The sequence below is a fragment of the Trichechus manatus genome, unplaced genomic scaffold, assembly GCF_000243295.1.
Source record: "Trichechus manatus latirostris isolate Lorelei unplaced genomic scaffold, TriManLat1.0 scaffold00232, whole genome shotgun sequence".
In the NCBI taxonomy this organism is placed as follows: domain Eukaryota; kingdom Metazoa; phylum Chordata; class Mammalia; order Sirenia; family Trichechidae; genus Trichechus; species Trichechus manatus.
In genome coordinates, this window is record NW_004444168.1 from 1,093,794 (window position 1) to 1,108,888 (window position 15,095).

At 39.9% G+C, this 15,095-nt stretch overlaps 1 protein-coding gene across 1 annotated transcript; it reads right to left on the reverse strand.

The window, feature by feature from the left end:
- Nucleotides 1-8,663: 8,663 nt before the first annotated feature.
- Nucleotides 8,664-10,056, reverse strand: LOC101343660 (olfactory receptor 10A2). Its single transcript, XM_004389035.3, has one exon. It carries the CDS (start codon nucleotides 9,968-9,970, stop codon nucleotides 9,005-9,007), a length of 966 nt encoding a protein of 321 aa, XP_004389092.1. The 5' UTR covers nucleotides 9,971-10,056; the 3' UTR covers nucleotides 8,664-9,004.
- Between the last annotated feature and the right edge of the window lie 5,039 nt (nucleotides 10,057-15,095).

Genomic DNA, 15,095 nt, shown 5'->3' on the forward strand with positions numbered 1-15,095 from the left:
TTCATCACTGTAAACCCAGTACTTACAAGTTGTGGGTAGAAGAGGATTGGGTAGTGAGTCTGAAGTAGTGAGAACAGTAAGGAGGCTCTTATGGTAATAATTCAGGAATAAGGGCCTGGGTAGGCTAGTAGCAATGGCAATGGAAACAGGAATTGAACCAAGGGATGAGTAACAAGAATTTTGCCAAGGAAGCATTAGCAAGATTAGGAGACTGGTTGACTACTTCTATAATAGCACTTATCAAACTGTAGAATTATAAGATAGTAAAGCACTTTGAACAGCACTGTCTTTTTTGTTCTATAGCTGTTTGTTTACTTGTCTGTCTCACTCATAGGGCCAGCAGTCCTAGAGGGCAGCACTGTTGTACTCTCAGGACTCAGCATATAAATGTTCACTGATTCAAGGAAAGACTATATCAATGAAATGTGGAGTAAAAATGAGGAATAAGTAACAAATTTTTTCAAGATTTGGAGAAAGACTTTGGGAGCATGTGCTTGACATATATCTTGACATCTAAGCAAAGATGACTTGGAGTCCACAGAAATATGGAACTCACATTTGGGTGAGGTCAGGGCTAGGGAAAACAATTGGTGATTATTCATTCATGTAATCATTTATTGAGTACCTACTGTGTGCCAGGCACATGACTGGGCCTCAGTAATATAACCATGAATGATAAACTGTCCTTACTGTACTCTCTATACATATAAAAATACAATGACAATGTCTTAATGCTGTAGCAGTTATATACCAACAGTACATACCAGTTTGTATACTATATGTGTAAAAAGGAGAGTGTACTCTACTTTGTCTAGAGGAATCAGGGAAACATTCATAGAAGAGAAAACATTAGAGTTAAATGTTAGATGATAAGTAGGAGTAACTTGGTATAGGGAGGATGGGATGAGAGGCAGAAATTCTAGACAGAGGAATTGAGTAAAGATATAAATAGAATAACAATTTCTACCTTTTATTGAAGGCTTACTCTGTTACAAGTAGCTTTCTTTAGAAAATAAAAGTAACTTTATCAGTGATTTCAATGATACCAAAGAAATGGTTCACCATATACCCTATAGATCATCCACGCCTGTACGTCTCAGTTTTTTCTTATGAACCACTTAAATGCTACCTATCATTCTTTTACGTTCCTCTTAACTCTTCCCAGCTTCTGCTTCTATATTTGAGAGAAGTTATATGTTATATTGAAAAGAACATATTTTGGGGTCAGATAGACCTGTATTCAAACCTAAGGTCTGACACTTATTAGCTGTGACTTTGTCCTGGTCTACACGTTATAATACCTATGAGGATTTAATGATAGTTTATTTAAAATACATACTCCCTGCCAATATGTGTTAGTTCTTTAATTTCCCGTTTCCTGAGAAAATAGGGAAACTAATAGTTTACTTTTGCTACAATTGGTAGCAATCATCTGTTGAGAATACTGAATAATTGATATTCTACTTCAAACTGCAAAAAACACTAGTGGTCCACAAGTGGAAATGGATGGCTAATAATTGAGTTTTGTACATGGTGCCTCTCCCGCTACAGACCAGCTGGTTCTAGACGTTCACCGTAAGTTCTATTATCCTTTTACTTTACATCAATCCTATGAAGTAGGTATTATCACGCCATTTATAGATGAGAAAACTGAGGCATAAAAATTTAGAGTAATTTTCACGAGCTGGCACACCTGGTTAACAGACACAGGGTTCAAACCTAGGTCAGACTCCAAATTGTTAAGAAGAAAAAAAAAAGACAATGTTTAAAGAAATTTTAAAAAGTATGGCGTGAGGAGAGAGAAGAATGTGACTTATAGTTGTATGACTAAGAGAATGAGAACTAGAGTTGGAGATAAGTTAGAACTGAATTAGAGAGAGGCTTATATGACATTCTAAAGACGTTAGTCTTATGCTGAAGATGAAGGTAAATCATAAGGATTTTAAGCATGCTAATGACAGATCATCACATTGATGTTTTAGCAGGAATTCTGGAGAGTGTATGGAGGATGGATTGAAAGGAATGAAGTATATGTGTATGTCTGGAGTATGACTGGAGGCAGGGAGACCAATTAGGAGGCAATAGCAAGAATCCTGATGGGAAACATGGGTCATCGCCACAGGAGGGATCTGTTAAAATCCTGGGAATAGACAGGATCTCTAAAAGATAGTGCACAGGGAGGAGAGAGTAAGTGCCAATGACTGAATTCCCACGACAAATATAGTTTAAAAGGACTTAGAAAATAACACAAAGAATTTGCACTTGAACATGTAAAAGGAATAACAAAGGAATCCATGGTTATGGAAGGCAAGATAATCAAAACTTGTATGATCAATTTTCATTTATACAAGCATCAAAGACAACCTGAAGAGCATATGATTTCCTCAAGAATCTCTGTAGATCAAGAGCTGTTCCAAGCCTGGGATCACCAGACTCTGCTGTAACTTCATCCCACAAAAGGCCCTGGTCCCTCCAGATCCCTATCTCCAGAACCATAGTCTCTGAGAGCTGGATGGGGCCCTGGAGACCTGAGAGTAAAACTCTAGCAGGCTCTCTGCTAAGGGGACTTAGTTTTCTCTCCCTCTGATGCAGCTACACTTGTTGTCACTGACTTCTATCCTCCATCTCCTCTACCTCATGGGGTTGCAGACTAACCAGTCTATTAACGAGCAGTGACAGGCTGTGACCTCATTAAAAAGACTTTAATGAAGCATACTGCTGTTCAGGGAGCACAGTTGCCTGAGGCTCCCAGTGGCTTATCCTGGGGCCTGGCGGGAAAGCCTAAGTGAATAGACAGGATGAGATCTGGGGAGAGGGCTAATGAACTCAGGCCGCTGAACCACAGGTCCTAATGAACTCTGCTCAGCAAGCAGGACAGCTTTGAAGCTCTAGTCCCTGCTGGCCTGCAAACATGCTGGATGAGTGAGGTCCAGATCAGCAGAGATTTTCCTCTGAGCTGTCAGTTCTGTTTAATGCCTGCTCTGCTCACCTGTTTTGTGGAGGGCTTCCATTTCTGAGATGAAGAGATGATTTTGTATTGCACTAAATTTTAGCCTTATGTTCTCTCAACTACCCCATTGCAAAACTTTTTTGACTGCTTTATACCTTACAGGTTGTGTCACTTTGCCACCCATTCTCCACATCCCTGCCGGGAACAATGTTTCCGAAATACAGATCTGATCGTTACTTCACGCTGAAAACCCGTTAATGGATTTATATGGTTCATGAAATAGTGTTCAAACACCTCAGTTTAGAAAACCTCTCAAGATTTGACTCCTTCCACCCTCCCCACCCTAATCTCCCTCTAGGTTTCCCTCCCGTATCATCACTCTCATTATCATCAAAACCCTGAAACAGGCCTATGATTATACTTAGTATTTCTGTAGAAATTACTATATGCTAGCATTGTTCTCTAGTGATTTACATATTTTAACTCATTTAGTCCTCTTACCCAAACTATGAAGTAGTTGCTATGATTAACCTCATTTTACAGAAATGGGCACTGAGGTACAGAAAGCAATACTAAGTAACTTGCCTGCTGTTAGAGCTAGCTATTAAGTGGAAGAGCTAGGATTAAAACCCACATTTTGGCTTCTGAGTTCTTGCTCTCGCTCAAGCAAGTGCTGGCAAACTATAGCCCACGGACCAGACCCAACCGTCATCCACTGATTTTCATATGGCCTGTTAATGAAGAATAGCTCTTACATTTTTAAATATTTAGAAAAAATAAAAAGAATAACATTTCAAGATCTGTGACAATTACCTAAAATTCAAATTTTAGTATCAATAAATAAAACTTTATTGGAACACAGCCATGCACATATCCTCTGTCTGCTTTCATACTACAAAAGCAAAGCTGAGTAGTTGCTACAGTCTTTATGTGGTGTGCTCATCTCTTTGCACTGCTGCTTGATGCACTAAAAATTGCAGGGATACAGTTATAACTTGACAGCTTTTCAAGTGCCATGCATATCTCTGTGCTGCAACATTTTATTTAATTACCAGAGCATATCCATCATGTGTAAACGAGAAAAGTGGACTTCAGATATCACACTTTTAAAGGATAGTGGAGTACGGATTATTTTGTTATAGATAGCAAAGCAATCTGTTTATTATGCAATGGTACTACCGCTGTGCAAAAAGAATACAATATACATCGTTATCACCAGACTAAACACTCGTCACAAAATTTTGGACGCAGAAAGGAAGTCAGAGAAATTAGAAAATTTAAATGGAGTATCTCATGACAGCAGAATTACTTATCAAAATTTAAAAATGAAATATGCCGTTGCAATCAAAGTAAGTTACAGAGTGGCTCATTTTTTTTTAACCCAAGTAAGCAAAGCCTTTACCAATGAGTTAATTAAAACACGTCTGACTACAACAGCCAAAGAAATGGGTCCGGAGAAAATAAACTTGTTTAAATCATCAGCTTTTGGTGAGAACTGACCCGCGAAGAGTTGAGACACTGGGCGCAACATCAACAGTCAATTAAAAAACACGGGAAGTGGGGTCCCCGCTCCTTCCGCCCCAGATCCTAACTGGGTTTCCAGTCCCTCTGGAACCCTCCCACCTTCGTCGCTTCCGTCCTCCCGGCCAGGCTTCCGGGATCAGCCTTTCAGTCCCCTGCGCCCCGCCCCTAGAGCGCCCTTACTCATGCCCCGCCCACCTATCCCCGGCCTTCCTGCCAAGGCTGCAGTCCCGTCTCAGCAGTCATCCCGTCCTAGTCGTCCTCTCCCCGCAGGCCTGGGGAAGACGCTTGCCCTGAGGGCCCTGTCGTAACCTGGGAGGAGCAAGCGACACTCCCCGGAAGTGACGCAAAATGACGGCGGCGTGCGAGCGGAGTGGCTGCGTCAGAGAGCCATAGAAGATAGCGGTCGCCGCGGGGGTTAAAGTTGCTCGTAATTTTCACTTGTTGGAAGAACTTGAAGAAGGTCCGAAGGAGTAGACGATGGTATGGTTAGCTGGAGCCTTGAAGAAGATAACACATTTACAGGGTGGATAGGCATGATTATTGTGTTATCAAGCACGAATTACGATACTACATAGCCTGAAAGTAGCATATGGACCTAAATACCCTGAAGCTCCTCCATCACTTAGATTTTTAACAAATTAATATGATTGAAATAATTCCCGTGGGATGGTGAGTGCACACAGCACCCCAAAATGCAAAATAGCAAAATTCGTATAGCATTAAAGTTGTACTGAGACGTCTAATGATGTCCAAAGAAAATAATGCTTCTACAGCCAGAATGACAAACTTACAATTTTAATGAATCTCAGCTTGTATTAAATCAACAGGTTTCTAATGAAGTTAGTATCTTGATTAAGTATCACAACAAACACATTAAGTAAAAGAATTGCAGTTTGTAAACATGACCTGGACATTTGTAAAAATGTATTTATTATGTTACACCCGTTATAGTTTCAGGTAACAAGGAAGAATGCAGCATAATCTTTTTTTTCTGTTTTATCAAGGTGCTGTCAGTTAAGCAGAAACATGGAGTGCTCAAAATAGAATTCAAGTTTACAAGGGGAAAGCATGGCAAGAAGTCTCAGATTCCTGTTCAGGGATGTATGTTACTGAAAAGTAATCTCGAGATGGCAAAAACACCAATGACAAGCTTCATCTGTTTTGCTTGGTGGAACAGCTGCAATTCAAATTGTCTAAAGTAGCGTATTACTGCAAATTGTGTTAATTTTTTAACCGGTGTGGGTGCTGATTACCAGTAGTATCAACCATATGTTCAGGATATTTTTGTGTGTGTGGTAAAATACATATCACACAGGATTTGCTGTTTCAACCAGTCTTAAGTGTATAATTCGGTGATATTAATCAGCTTCACTATGCTGTGCAACTGTCACCCCTACGCTTTTCAAAAAAAAAAAAAAACCCCAGTATACCCCTTAAGCAGTAAGTCCTCATTCCACCTCTCTCCATCCTCTGGTAACCACTGATAAACTTTTGTCTCTATGACTTTCCTGTTCTAGGTATTTCATATAAGTGAAATCATATAGTATTTTTCCTTCTGAGTGTGACTTATTTCACTTAGCATAATGTTTTCAAGGTCCATCCATATTGTAGTATGTATCAGACCTCATTTCTCATTATGACTGAATCATATTCCTTTGTATGTATGTACTATATTTTGTTTATCCATTCATCTGTTGATGGACATTTGGGTTGTTTCCACCTTTTGGCTATTGTAAATAATGCTGCAGTGAATATTGGTGTACAGTAACTATTTGAGTTCCTGCTTTAAATTGTTCTGGGTATATGTCTAGCAGTGGCATCGCTTGTTCATATGGTAAGTCTATGTTTAATTTTTTGAGGAACCACCAGACTTTTTCCATTGAAGCTGCACTGTTTTATATTCCTGCCAGCCGTGGATCATACAACACTTGTTGTCTCTGTTTTTCTGATAATAACCATCCTAGCTGGTGTAAAGTGGTATTTCATTGTGGTTTTGATTTGCATGTCCCCAATAGCTAATGAAAAGGTCTCTAGTGGTGCAAATGTTTTGCGCTTGTCAACTAACCTAAAGGTTGGTGTCTGAGTTACCAGTGCTGCTATTACAGAAATACCACAAGTGGGTGGCTTTAACAAACAAATTCATTTTCTCACAGTTTAGGAGGCTAGAAGTCCAAATTCAGGGTGCCAGCTTTAGGGGAAGTCTTTCTGTTGGCACTGGAGGAAGGTCCTTGTTTCTTCTGAGCTTCTGCTCCTGGGCAATCTTCATGTGCGTTGGCATCTTTCTTTCCCCATCTCTACTTCTCTTGCTTGCTTGTTTAATCTCTTTTATATCTCAAAGGAGATTAATTGAAGACACACCCTGCACTAATCCTGTCTCATTAACATAATAAAGACAATCTATTCCCAGTTGGGAGTATAACCACAGGAATAAAAAGGAAAAAAGAAAAAAGCCTGTTACTGTGGAGTCCATCCCGACTCAGCAACTCTATAGGACAGAGTAGAACTTCCCCATAGGGTTTCCAAGGAGCAGCTGGTAGATTCCAACTGCTGAACTTTTGGTTAGCAGCCAAGCTCTTAACCACTATGCCATCAGGGCTCCAACTACAGGAATAGAGGTTAGGATTTACAACACGTTTTTCGGGAACACAATTCCATCCATAACAGTTGGTGTTTCAAACCTACATAGTGGCACTGTGAAAGAAAGGTCTGCAGATCTGCTTCCATAAAGATTACAGCCAAGAAAACACCATGGCGTGGTTCTACTCTGTAACTCATGGGTTGCCATGAGTCAGAATTGACTCGAAGGCAATGAGTTTTTGGTTTTAATAACTAATGGAAGTTCCTGGGTGGTGCAAAGAGTTAACGTGCTTGGCTGATCACTGAAAGGTTGGAGGTTTGAGTCCACCCAGATGCACCTTCGATAGAAGGCTTGGAAGTACACTTCTGAAAAATCAGCCATTGAAAACCCAGTGGAGCACAGTTCTATTCTGACACACACAGGGACACCACGAATTGGAGTTGACTAAACAGCAACTGGTTTATTAGGGTTATAAAGGCATATGCACGGAGATTGTTGTTGTTTGGTGCCTTCAAGTTGGTTCCGACCAATAGTGACCGTATGTACAACAGAATGAAACACTGCCTCGTCCTGTGCCATCCTCACAATTGTTACTATGTTTGAGTCCATTGTTGCAGCCACTGTGTCAGTCCATCTCATTGAGGGTCTTCCTCTTTTTTCCTGATCCTCTACTTAACCGAGAATGATGTCCTTTTCCAGAGACTGGTCCCTCCTGACAATGTGTCCAAAGTACATGAGACAAAGGCTCACCATCCTTGCTACTAAGGAGCATTCTGGCTGTACTTCTTCCAGAACAGATTTGTTTGTTCTTTTGGCAGTCCATGGTATGTTCAATATTCTTCACCAACACCGTAATTTTAAGGCATCATTTCTTCTTTGATCTTCCTTATTCATTGTCCAGCTTTCACATGCATATGAAACAATGGAAAATACCATGGTCTTGGGCAGGTACACCTAAGCCCTCAAAGTGATATCTTTGCTTTTTAACACTTTAAAGAGGTCTTTTGCAACATATTTGCCCAGTTCAATCCGTTGTGTGATTTCTTGACTGCTCCTTCCATGGGCGTTGATTGTGGATCCAAATGAAATCCTTGACACCTTCAATCTTTTCTACATTTATCATGGTGTTGCTTATTGGTCCAGTTGTGAGGATTTTTGTTTTCTTTATATTGACATGTAGTCCATACTGAAGGCTGTAACCTTTGATCTTCATCGGTAAGTGCTTCAAGTCTTCTTCACTTTCAGTGAACAAGGTTGTGTCATCTGCATATCACAGGTTGTTAATGAGTCTTCCACCAATCTTGATGCCACATACTTCATATAGTTGAGCTTCTTGAATTATTTTCTCAGCATACAGACTGAGTAAGTACGGTGAGAGGATACAACCCTGACACACACCTATCCTGGGTATTAGTGATCCATTTTCCTCTATCCATACTAAATATTAAGCTTAGGAGCCAACACTGCCTTAGGGACATGAGAAAATGAAAGAACAAGATGAATTGTGTACTAGAAGGGATTGCTAGTTTGTCTGCTGAATGAAGTCAGGCTTGTCCAAAGTAAGATAAAGTGCCAAGATGACTTTTGATGTATTTTTCTGTCATTCCCTTTGTGTGTCCCCAAGTTCACATTACAAGCAGTTTTATACTTTTCACAATGTATGTCACATTAGCAATAAAAATACCTGGAATGGCTTGGCCACTGAAGTGTCAAATGTCAATTGCACCAATAAGAAAAAAAAATGAAAATATTCAATAGACAGGCAGGAGAGTTCAGCAGATGGTAGTGATAGATAACTACCTCTGTGCTCTTTTCTCTCCACTGAGCTTTCCAGTAGTCATTTCATCAGCTGGATGTCCTCCCAATGAAGATATGAAAAGAGGTAGAGAGGAATCCCAAGCATGAAACTGATTGTTCCTCATTAAGTAGGCTCTCGTCTTACCTCTTTGTGTCTATAGAATGCAGTTTCTGAGGTTGATAGCCTTGTGGAAGGTCCGGCTGAGGGCATTCTTCACCTCCTTATTTCTCAGGCTGTAGATAATGGGGTTCAACATGGGAGTCACAATAGTGTAGGACAATGACAGCAGTTTCTTGCTCTCGGGAGAATTATTTGACTTAGGTCGAAAGTAGGTGAGGCTCGAAGATACATAGAAAAGGGAGACAACAAGGAGGTGGGAAGAACAGGTAGAGAAGGCTTTTCGCTTCCCTTTTGCTGAGGGAATCTTAAGGATGGCAGCAGCTATGTGAGTGTAGGAACATAGGATCAGCATGCAGGGTGTCATGATGACCAGAATAGTTCCAATGATGGCATAGATCTCAAACAGTGCTGTGTTTGCACAGACCAGACTCAGCACAGGTGGGCTGTCACAGAAGAAGTGGTTCACCTTGTTGGTGCCACAGAATGGAAAGCTGAAGAGCCAAGTGGTCTGCACAGTAGCCACTGGAAAGCCTGGAAACCAGGAGGCAGCAGCCAGTTTGGCACAGGTCCTTTGGTTCATGATGATTGGGTAGTGCAGGGGGTTGCAAATGGCTAGATAGCGGTCATATGCCATGGTGGCCAGGAAGAAGCATTCAGCCACCCCGAAGAAGAAGAAGAAGTACATTTGAATAGCACAACCAAGGAAGGAGATGGTTGTGTCCCGGGTAAGCAGGGTCCCCAGCATTTTCGGTACAATGACTAGGTTGAAGCCAATCTCCAAGAAAGACAAATTCCTAAGGAAGAAGTACATGGGGCTGTGCAACACAGAGTCAGCCAAAGTAACCAAAATGATGAGGCTGTTTCCCATCAGAGTGATGAGGTAAATGATCAGAAACATCATGAAGAGTAATGACTGTATTTCAGTAGGCAGGGAAGAGAAGCTCATGAGGATAAAGTCACTTACTCTTGTCACATTTCCTCCAGTCACAGGTATAGGCATAAGTGCTCAGCTGTGAACATAGATATTCTTGATTGGAAGAATCAGATTCTGGATTTGTTGTTCAGATTTCGTCTCAGTGTCAGAGAAAGAGGCAAGGTCAGGATCTAAATTTTAAGAGGAAAGGCCTGTGTTTTTTAAAAAATAAAGACGAACAATGGGCGGAACCTAAACTTCGAGATGGACTTGGATCAGCTTCTGGAGTTTATTTTTTACATATTTGCACATTAACATGTACAGAAAGGCCATGCAAAGTCAGAAACATGAGCTATTCAGTCCCTGAAAGGACCATCAAAAGACACATTTTGAAAGATGGTGATATTCCTGAAAATATGTAAAATTTTAGAAAATGTGCCCCAATGTTATGATTTCACTAAACAACGTACACGTGAATTTATCAAAACTTTAAAACGTATTTATAATTAAAATGCTGAATAATGGATCCAATGATTTTTCTGCTCTTTATGAATCTTTCATGCCAGGTTAGAAATTCAGATTGGAGAGTAAGCTAACATGTAGAACATGTTACCAAGTATATGTAACATGAAATAACATGAAGACCAAGTATATGCCAGACACTCCACATATTGTATGGCATGGTTTTATCTGTTTACATACTTATAGGTGGTAGACTGGTCTCAGAGAAATAAAGGAACTTGGCCAAAGATACACAGCAATTAAATAACAAATCCAGAATCAAAGCTACATCTGTCAGACACCAGAGTCCAAATGTATGCGCTACCTGGATTGTCTTGCCTTCATCTAAGGGCTAATTCTTTAATGCATAACAGAATTCAAATAGAAATTTCTACAAAATCAGAATGAAGATAGAGGAAAAGAGGATCATGAGCACCAACGATAGTTACATCAAGATATTCAGGAGCTTCCGTGAGGTCCACTGGATCTCCCTGTAGAAATTAGTTTCAAGTTTTAAATTGATTATTAAAGGGCTTCTCTCTTCTTTTTATCTTGGTAATCTTGAATTTGGAATTTTCACAGAGAAATGGTGAAATCAGGCTGGAAATGGAATTAGCTGGGTGACTGGGATAAATGAAAAATTAATTTAATATGATAAGGGAAATGTTACCAAAAAAAAAAAAAACTCAAAAAATGAAATCATCATTAGGATCAGAAAAAGAGCTGAGACCAGATAAATAAGGACCAATGATGTGGCCAATCATTCCTACACATTACAGAGTCAAAATGGCCTCATACGCCATGGTAAGGAGTTTGGAATTTATTATATGGATGAAGAAGAGCCTTTCAAAATTTTCGATCAGAAGAGTGAGTGTCAGTTATGCCATGTAGAAAGATTACTCTGATGTGTAAGAATGGATAGGGTAATGTGAAAGTAAGAGAAAGGGCAGTGTGCCTGGATTCAAGCAGAACAGTTGAGAGGCTATTGCAATAGCTCATTTTTGCCTACTTTTTTTAAAAATGACCCATTTTCTGCTTTGTTACCATATTTGCCAAAACAAATCTGCTCATGTCCATGCACGCCTATTTTCTGCTAACACTACCTTTGTAGTGGGTTTAAAGAAGGGGAATCCTGAGGCAGTAGAGTGGTTCCAGATGAAAAGACAATAGGAAATTTCCATTCATACCCATTATATATCCCCCTTATTCAGAGAGTTGAAGTTTTGATATTATCCACCTCCTGACAAAATTAGTACTTACCTTTCTAGATCCTTTTAAGGACTACAATTCCAAAACAATTTGAGAGGGTCTTGTTGTTTGTTGTTGTTAGTTGCCATCCAGTAGATTCTGAGTCATGACTACTCCATGTGTTCAGAGCAGAACTGCTCCATACAGTTTTTGAGGCTGTGACCTCTCAGAAACAGGTCGCTAGGCCTGTCTTCCAAGGCACCTCTGGGTAGGTTGGAACCACCAACCTTTCAGCTGGTAATTGAGCACTTAACTGTTTGTGCCACCCAGTGGCAAAAGTGTTTTGTTGTTTCACATCTTTCGAAGGGATGCAAAGTAGGAAAGGAGAGTCAGGGGGATGAAAGGGAACAATATCTATGTTGTTGTTAGGTGCCCTGGAGTCGATTCCAACTCATAGTGACTGTACAACAGGACGAAACACTGCCCGGTCCTGCACCATCCTCACTGTTGTTATACTTGAGCGCATTTTTGCAGCCACGGTGTCAATCCATTTTGTTGAGAATCTTCCTTTTTTTCACCCACCCTCTACTTTACCAAGCTTGATGTCCTTCTCCAGGTACTGGTCCCTCCTGATAACATGTCCAAGGTATGTGAGACGAAGTCTTGCCATTCTTGCTTCTAAGGAGCATTATGGCTGTACTTCTTCCAAGACAGCTTTGTTCATTCGTATGGCAGTCCATGGCATGTTCAGCATTCTTCGCCAACACCGTAATTCAAAGGCGTCAATTTTTCTTCCATCTTCTTTATTCATTGTCCAGCTTTCATATGCATATGAGGCGATAGAAGACACCATGGCTTGGGTCAGGTACACCTCAGTCCTTAAAGTGACATCTTTGCTTTTTAACACTCTAAAGAGGTCTTTTGCAGCAGATTTGCCCAATGCAATGCGTCATTTGATTTCTTGACTGCTGCTTCCATGGGTATTGATTGTGGATCCGAGTTAAATGAAATCCTTGACATCTTCAATCTTTTCTTCATTTATCATGATGTTGCTTATTGGTCCAGTTGTGAGGATTTTTGTTTTCTTTATGTTAAGGTGTAATCCATACTGAAGACTGTAGTCTTTGATCTTCATCAATAAGTGCTTCAAGTCTTCTTCACTTTCAGCAAGCAAGATTGTGTCATCTGCATATCACAGGTTGTTAATGAGTCTTCCTCCGATCCTGATCCCACATTCTTCTTCATATAGTCCAGCTTCTCTGATTATTTGCTTAGCATACAGATGGAATAAGTATGGTTAAAGGATACAGCCCTGATGCACACCTTTCTTGATTTTAAACCACACAATATCCCCTTGTTCTGTTTGAACGACGACTGCCTCTTGGTCTCTAAACAGGTTCCTCATGAGCACAATCAAGTGTTTGGAATTCCCATCCTTCATAATGTTATCCATAATTTGTTATGACCCACACAGTCAAATGCCTTTGCATAGTCAGTAAAACACAGGTAAACATCTTTCTTGTATTCTCTACTTTCAGCCAGGATCCATCTGATATCAGCAATGATATCCCTGGTTACATGTCCTCTTCTGAATCCAGCTTGAATTTCTGCCAGTTCCCTGTCGGTGTACTGCTGCAACTGCTTTTGAATGATCTGCAGCAAAAGTTTCTTTGTGTGTGATATTAATGATATTTTTTGATAATTTCCACCTTCTGTTGGATCACCTTTTAATGGGCACAGTTATGGATCTCTTCCAGTTAATTGGCCAGGTAGTTGTCTTCCAAATTTCTTGACATAGATGAGTGAGCGCTTCCAGCGCTGCATCTCTTTATTGAAACATCTCAGTTGCTATTCTGTCAATTCCTGGAGCCTTTTTTTTTGCCAGTGCCTTCAGTGCAGCTTGGATTTCTTCCTTCAGCACCATCAGTTCTTGATCTTATACTACCTCCTGAAATGGTTGAATGTCAACCAGCTGTTTTTGGTACAGTGATTCTGTGTATTCCTTCCATCTTCTTTTGATGCTTCCTGTGTCATTTAATATTTTCCTCATAGAATCCTTCAGTATTGCAACTCAAGGCTTGAATTTTCTCTTCAGTTCTTTTACCTTGAGAAATGCCCGAGTGTGTTTTTCCCTTTTGGTTTTCTAACTCTAGGTCTTTGCATATTTTATTATAATACTTTGTGTTCTCAAGTTGCCCTTTGAAATCTTCTCTTCAGCTCTTTTACTTCATCATTTCTTCCTTTCGTTTTAGCTACTCTATGTTCAAGAGCAAGTTTCAGCATCTCTTCTGACATCCATTTTGGTTTTTTCTTTCTTTCCTACCTTTTTGATGACCTCTTGCTTTATTCATGTATAGTGTCCTTGATGTGATTCCACAACTGCTCTTAGGTCATTAGTGTTTAATAAGTCAAATCTATTCTGGAGATGGTCTCTAAATTCAGGTGGAATATACTCAAGATCATACTTTGGCTCTCTTGGACTTGTTCTAATTTTCTTCTGCCTCAACTTGAACTTGCATATGAGCAACTGATGGTCTGTTTCACAGTTGGCCTCTGGCCTTGTTCTGACTGATGATACTGAGCTTTTCCATTGTCTCCTTCCACAGATGTAGTTGATTTGATTCCTGTGTATTCCATCTGGTGAGGTCCATGTGTATAGTTGCTGTTTGTGTTGTTGAAAAAAGGTATTTTCAATGAAGAGGTCATTGGTCTTGCAAAATTCTGTCATGAGATCTTCAGTGTTATTTCTATCACCAAGGCCATATTTTCCAACTACTGTTTCTTCTTCTTTGTTTCCAACTTTGACATTCCACACACCAGTAATTATCAATGCATCTTGATTGCATTTTTGATCAATTTCAGACTGCAGAAGTTGGTAAAAATCTTCAATTTCCTCATCTTTGGTGTTAGTGGGTGGTATATAAATTTGAATAATAGTCTTATTAACTGGTCTTCCTTGTAGGCGTATAGATACTATCCTATCACTGAGCGTTGTACTTCAGGATAGATCTTGAAATATTCTTCTTGACGATGAATGCAATGCCATTCCTCTTCAATTTCTCATTCCTGACATAGTATACCATATGATTGTCTGACTCAAAATGGTCAATATCAGTCCATTTCACATCACTAATGCCTAAGATATCGATGATTATATGTTCTATTTCATTTTTGATGACTTCCAATTTTCCTAGGTTCATCCTTTGTACATTTCACGTTCCAATTATTAATGGATGTTTGCAGCTGTTTCTTCTCATTTTGAGTGGTGCCATATCAGCAAATGAAGGTCCCAAAAGCTTGATTCCATCCACGTCATTAAGGTTAACTCTACTTTGAGGAGGCAGCTCTTCCTCACTTGTATTTTGAGTGCCTTTCAACCTGAGGGGGCTCATCTTCCAGCACTATATTAGACAATGTTCTGCTGCTGTTCATAAGATTTTCACCAGTAATTTTTTTCAGAAGTAGACTGCCAGCTCCTTCTTCCTAGTGTGTCTTGGTCTGAAAGCTCCACTGAAACCTGTCC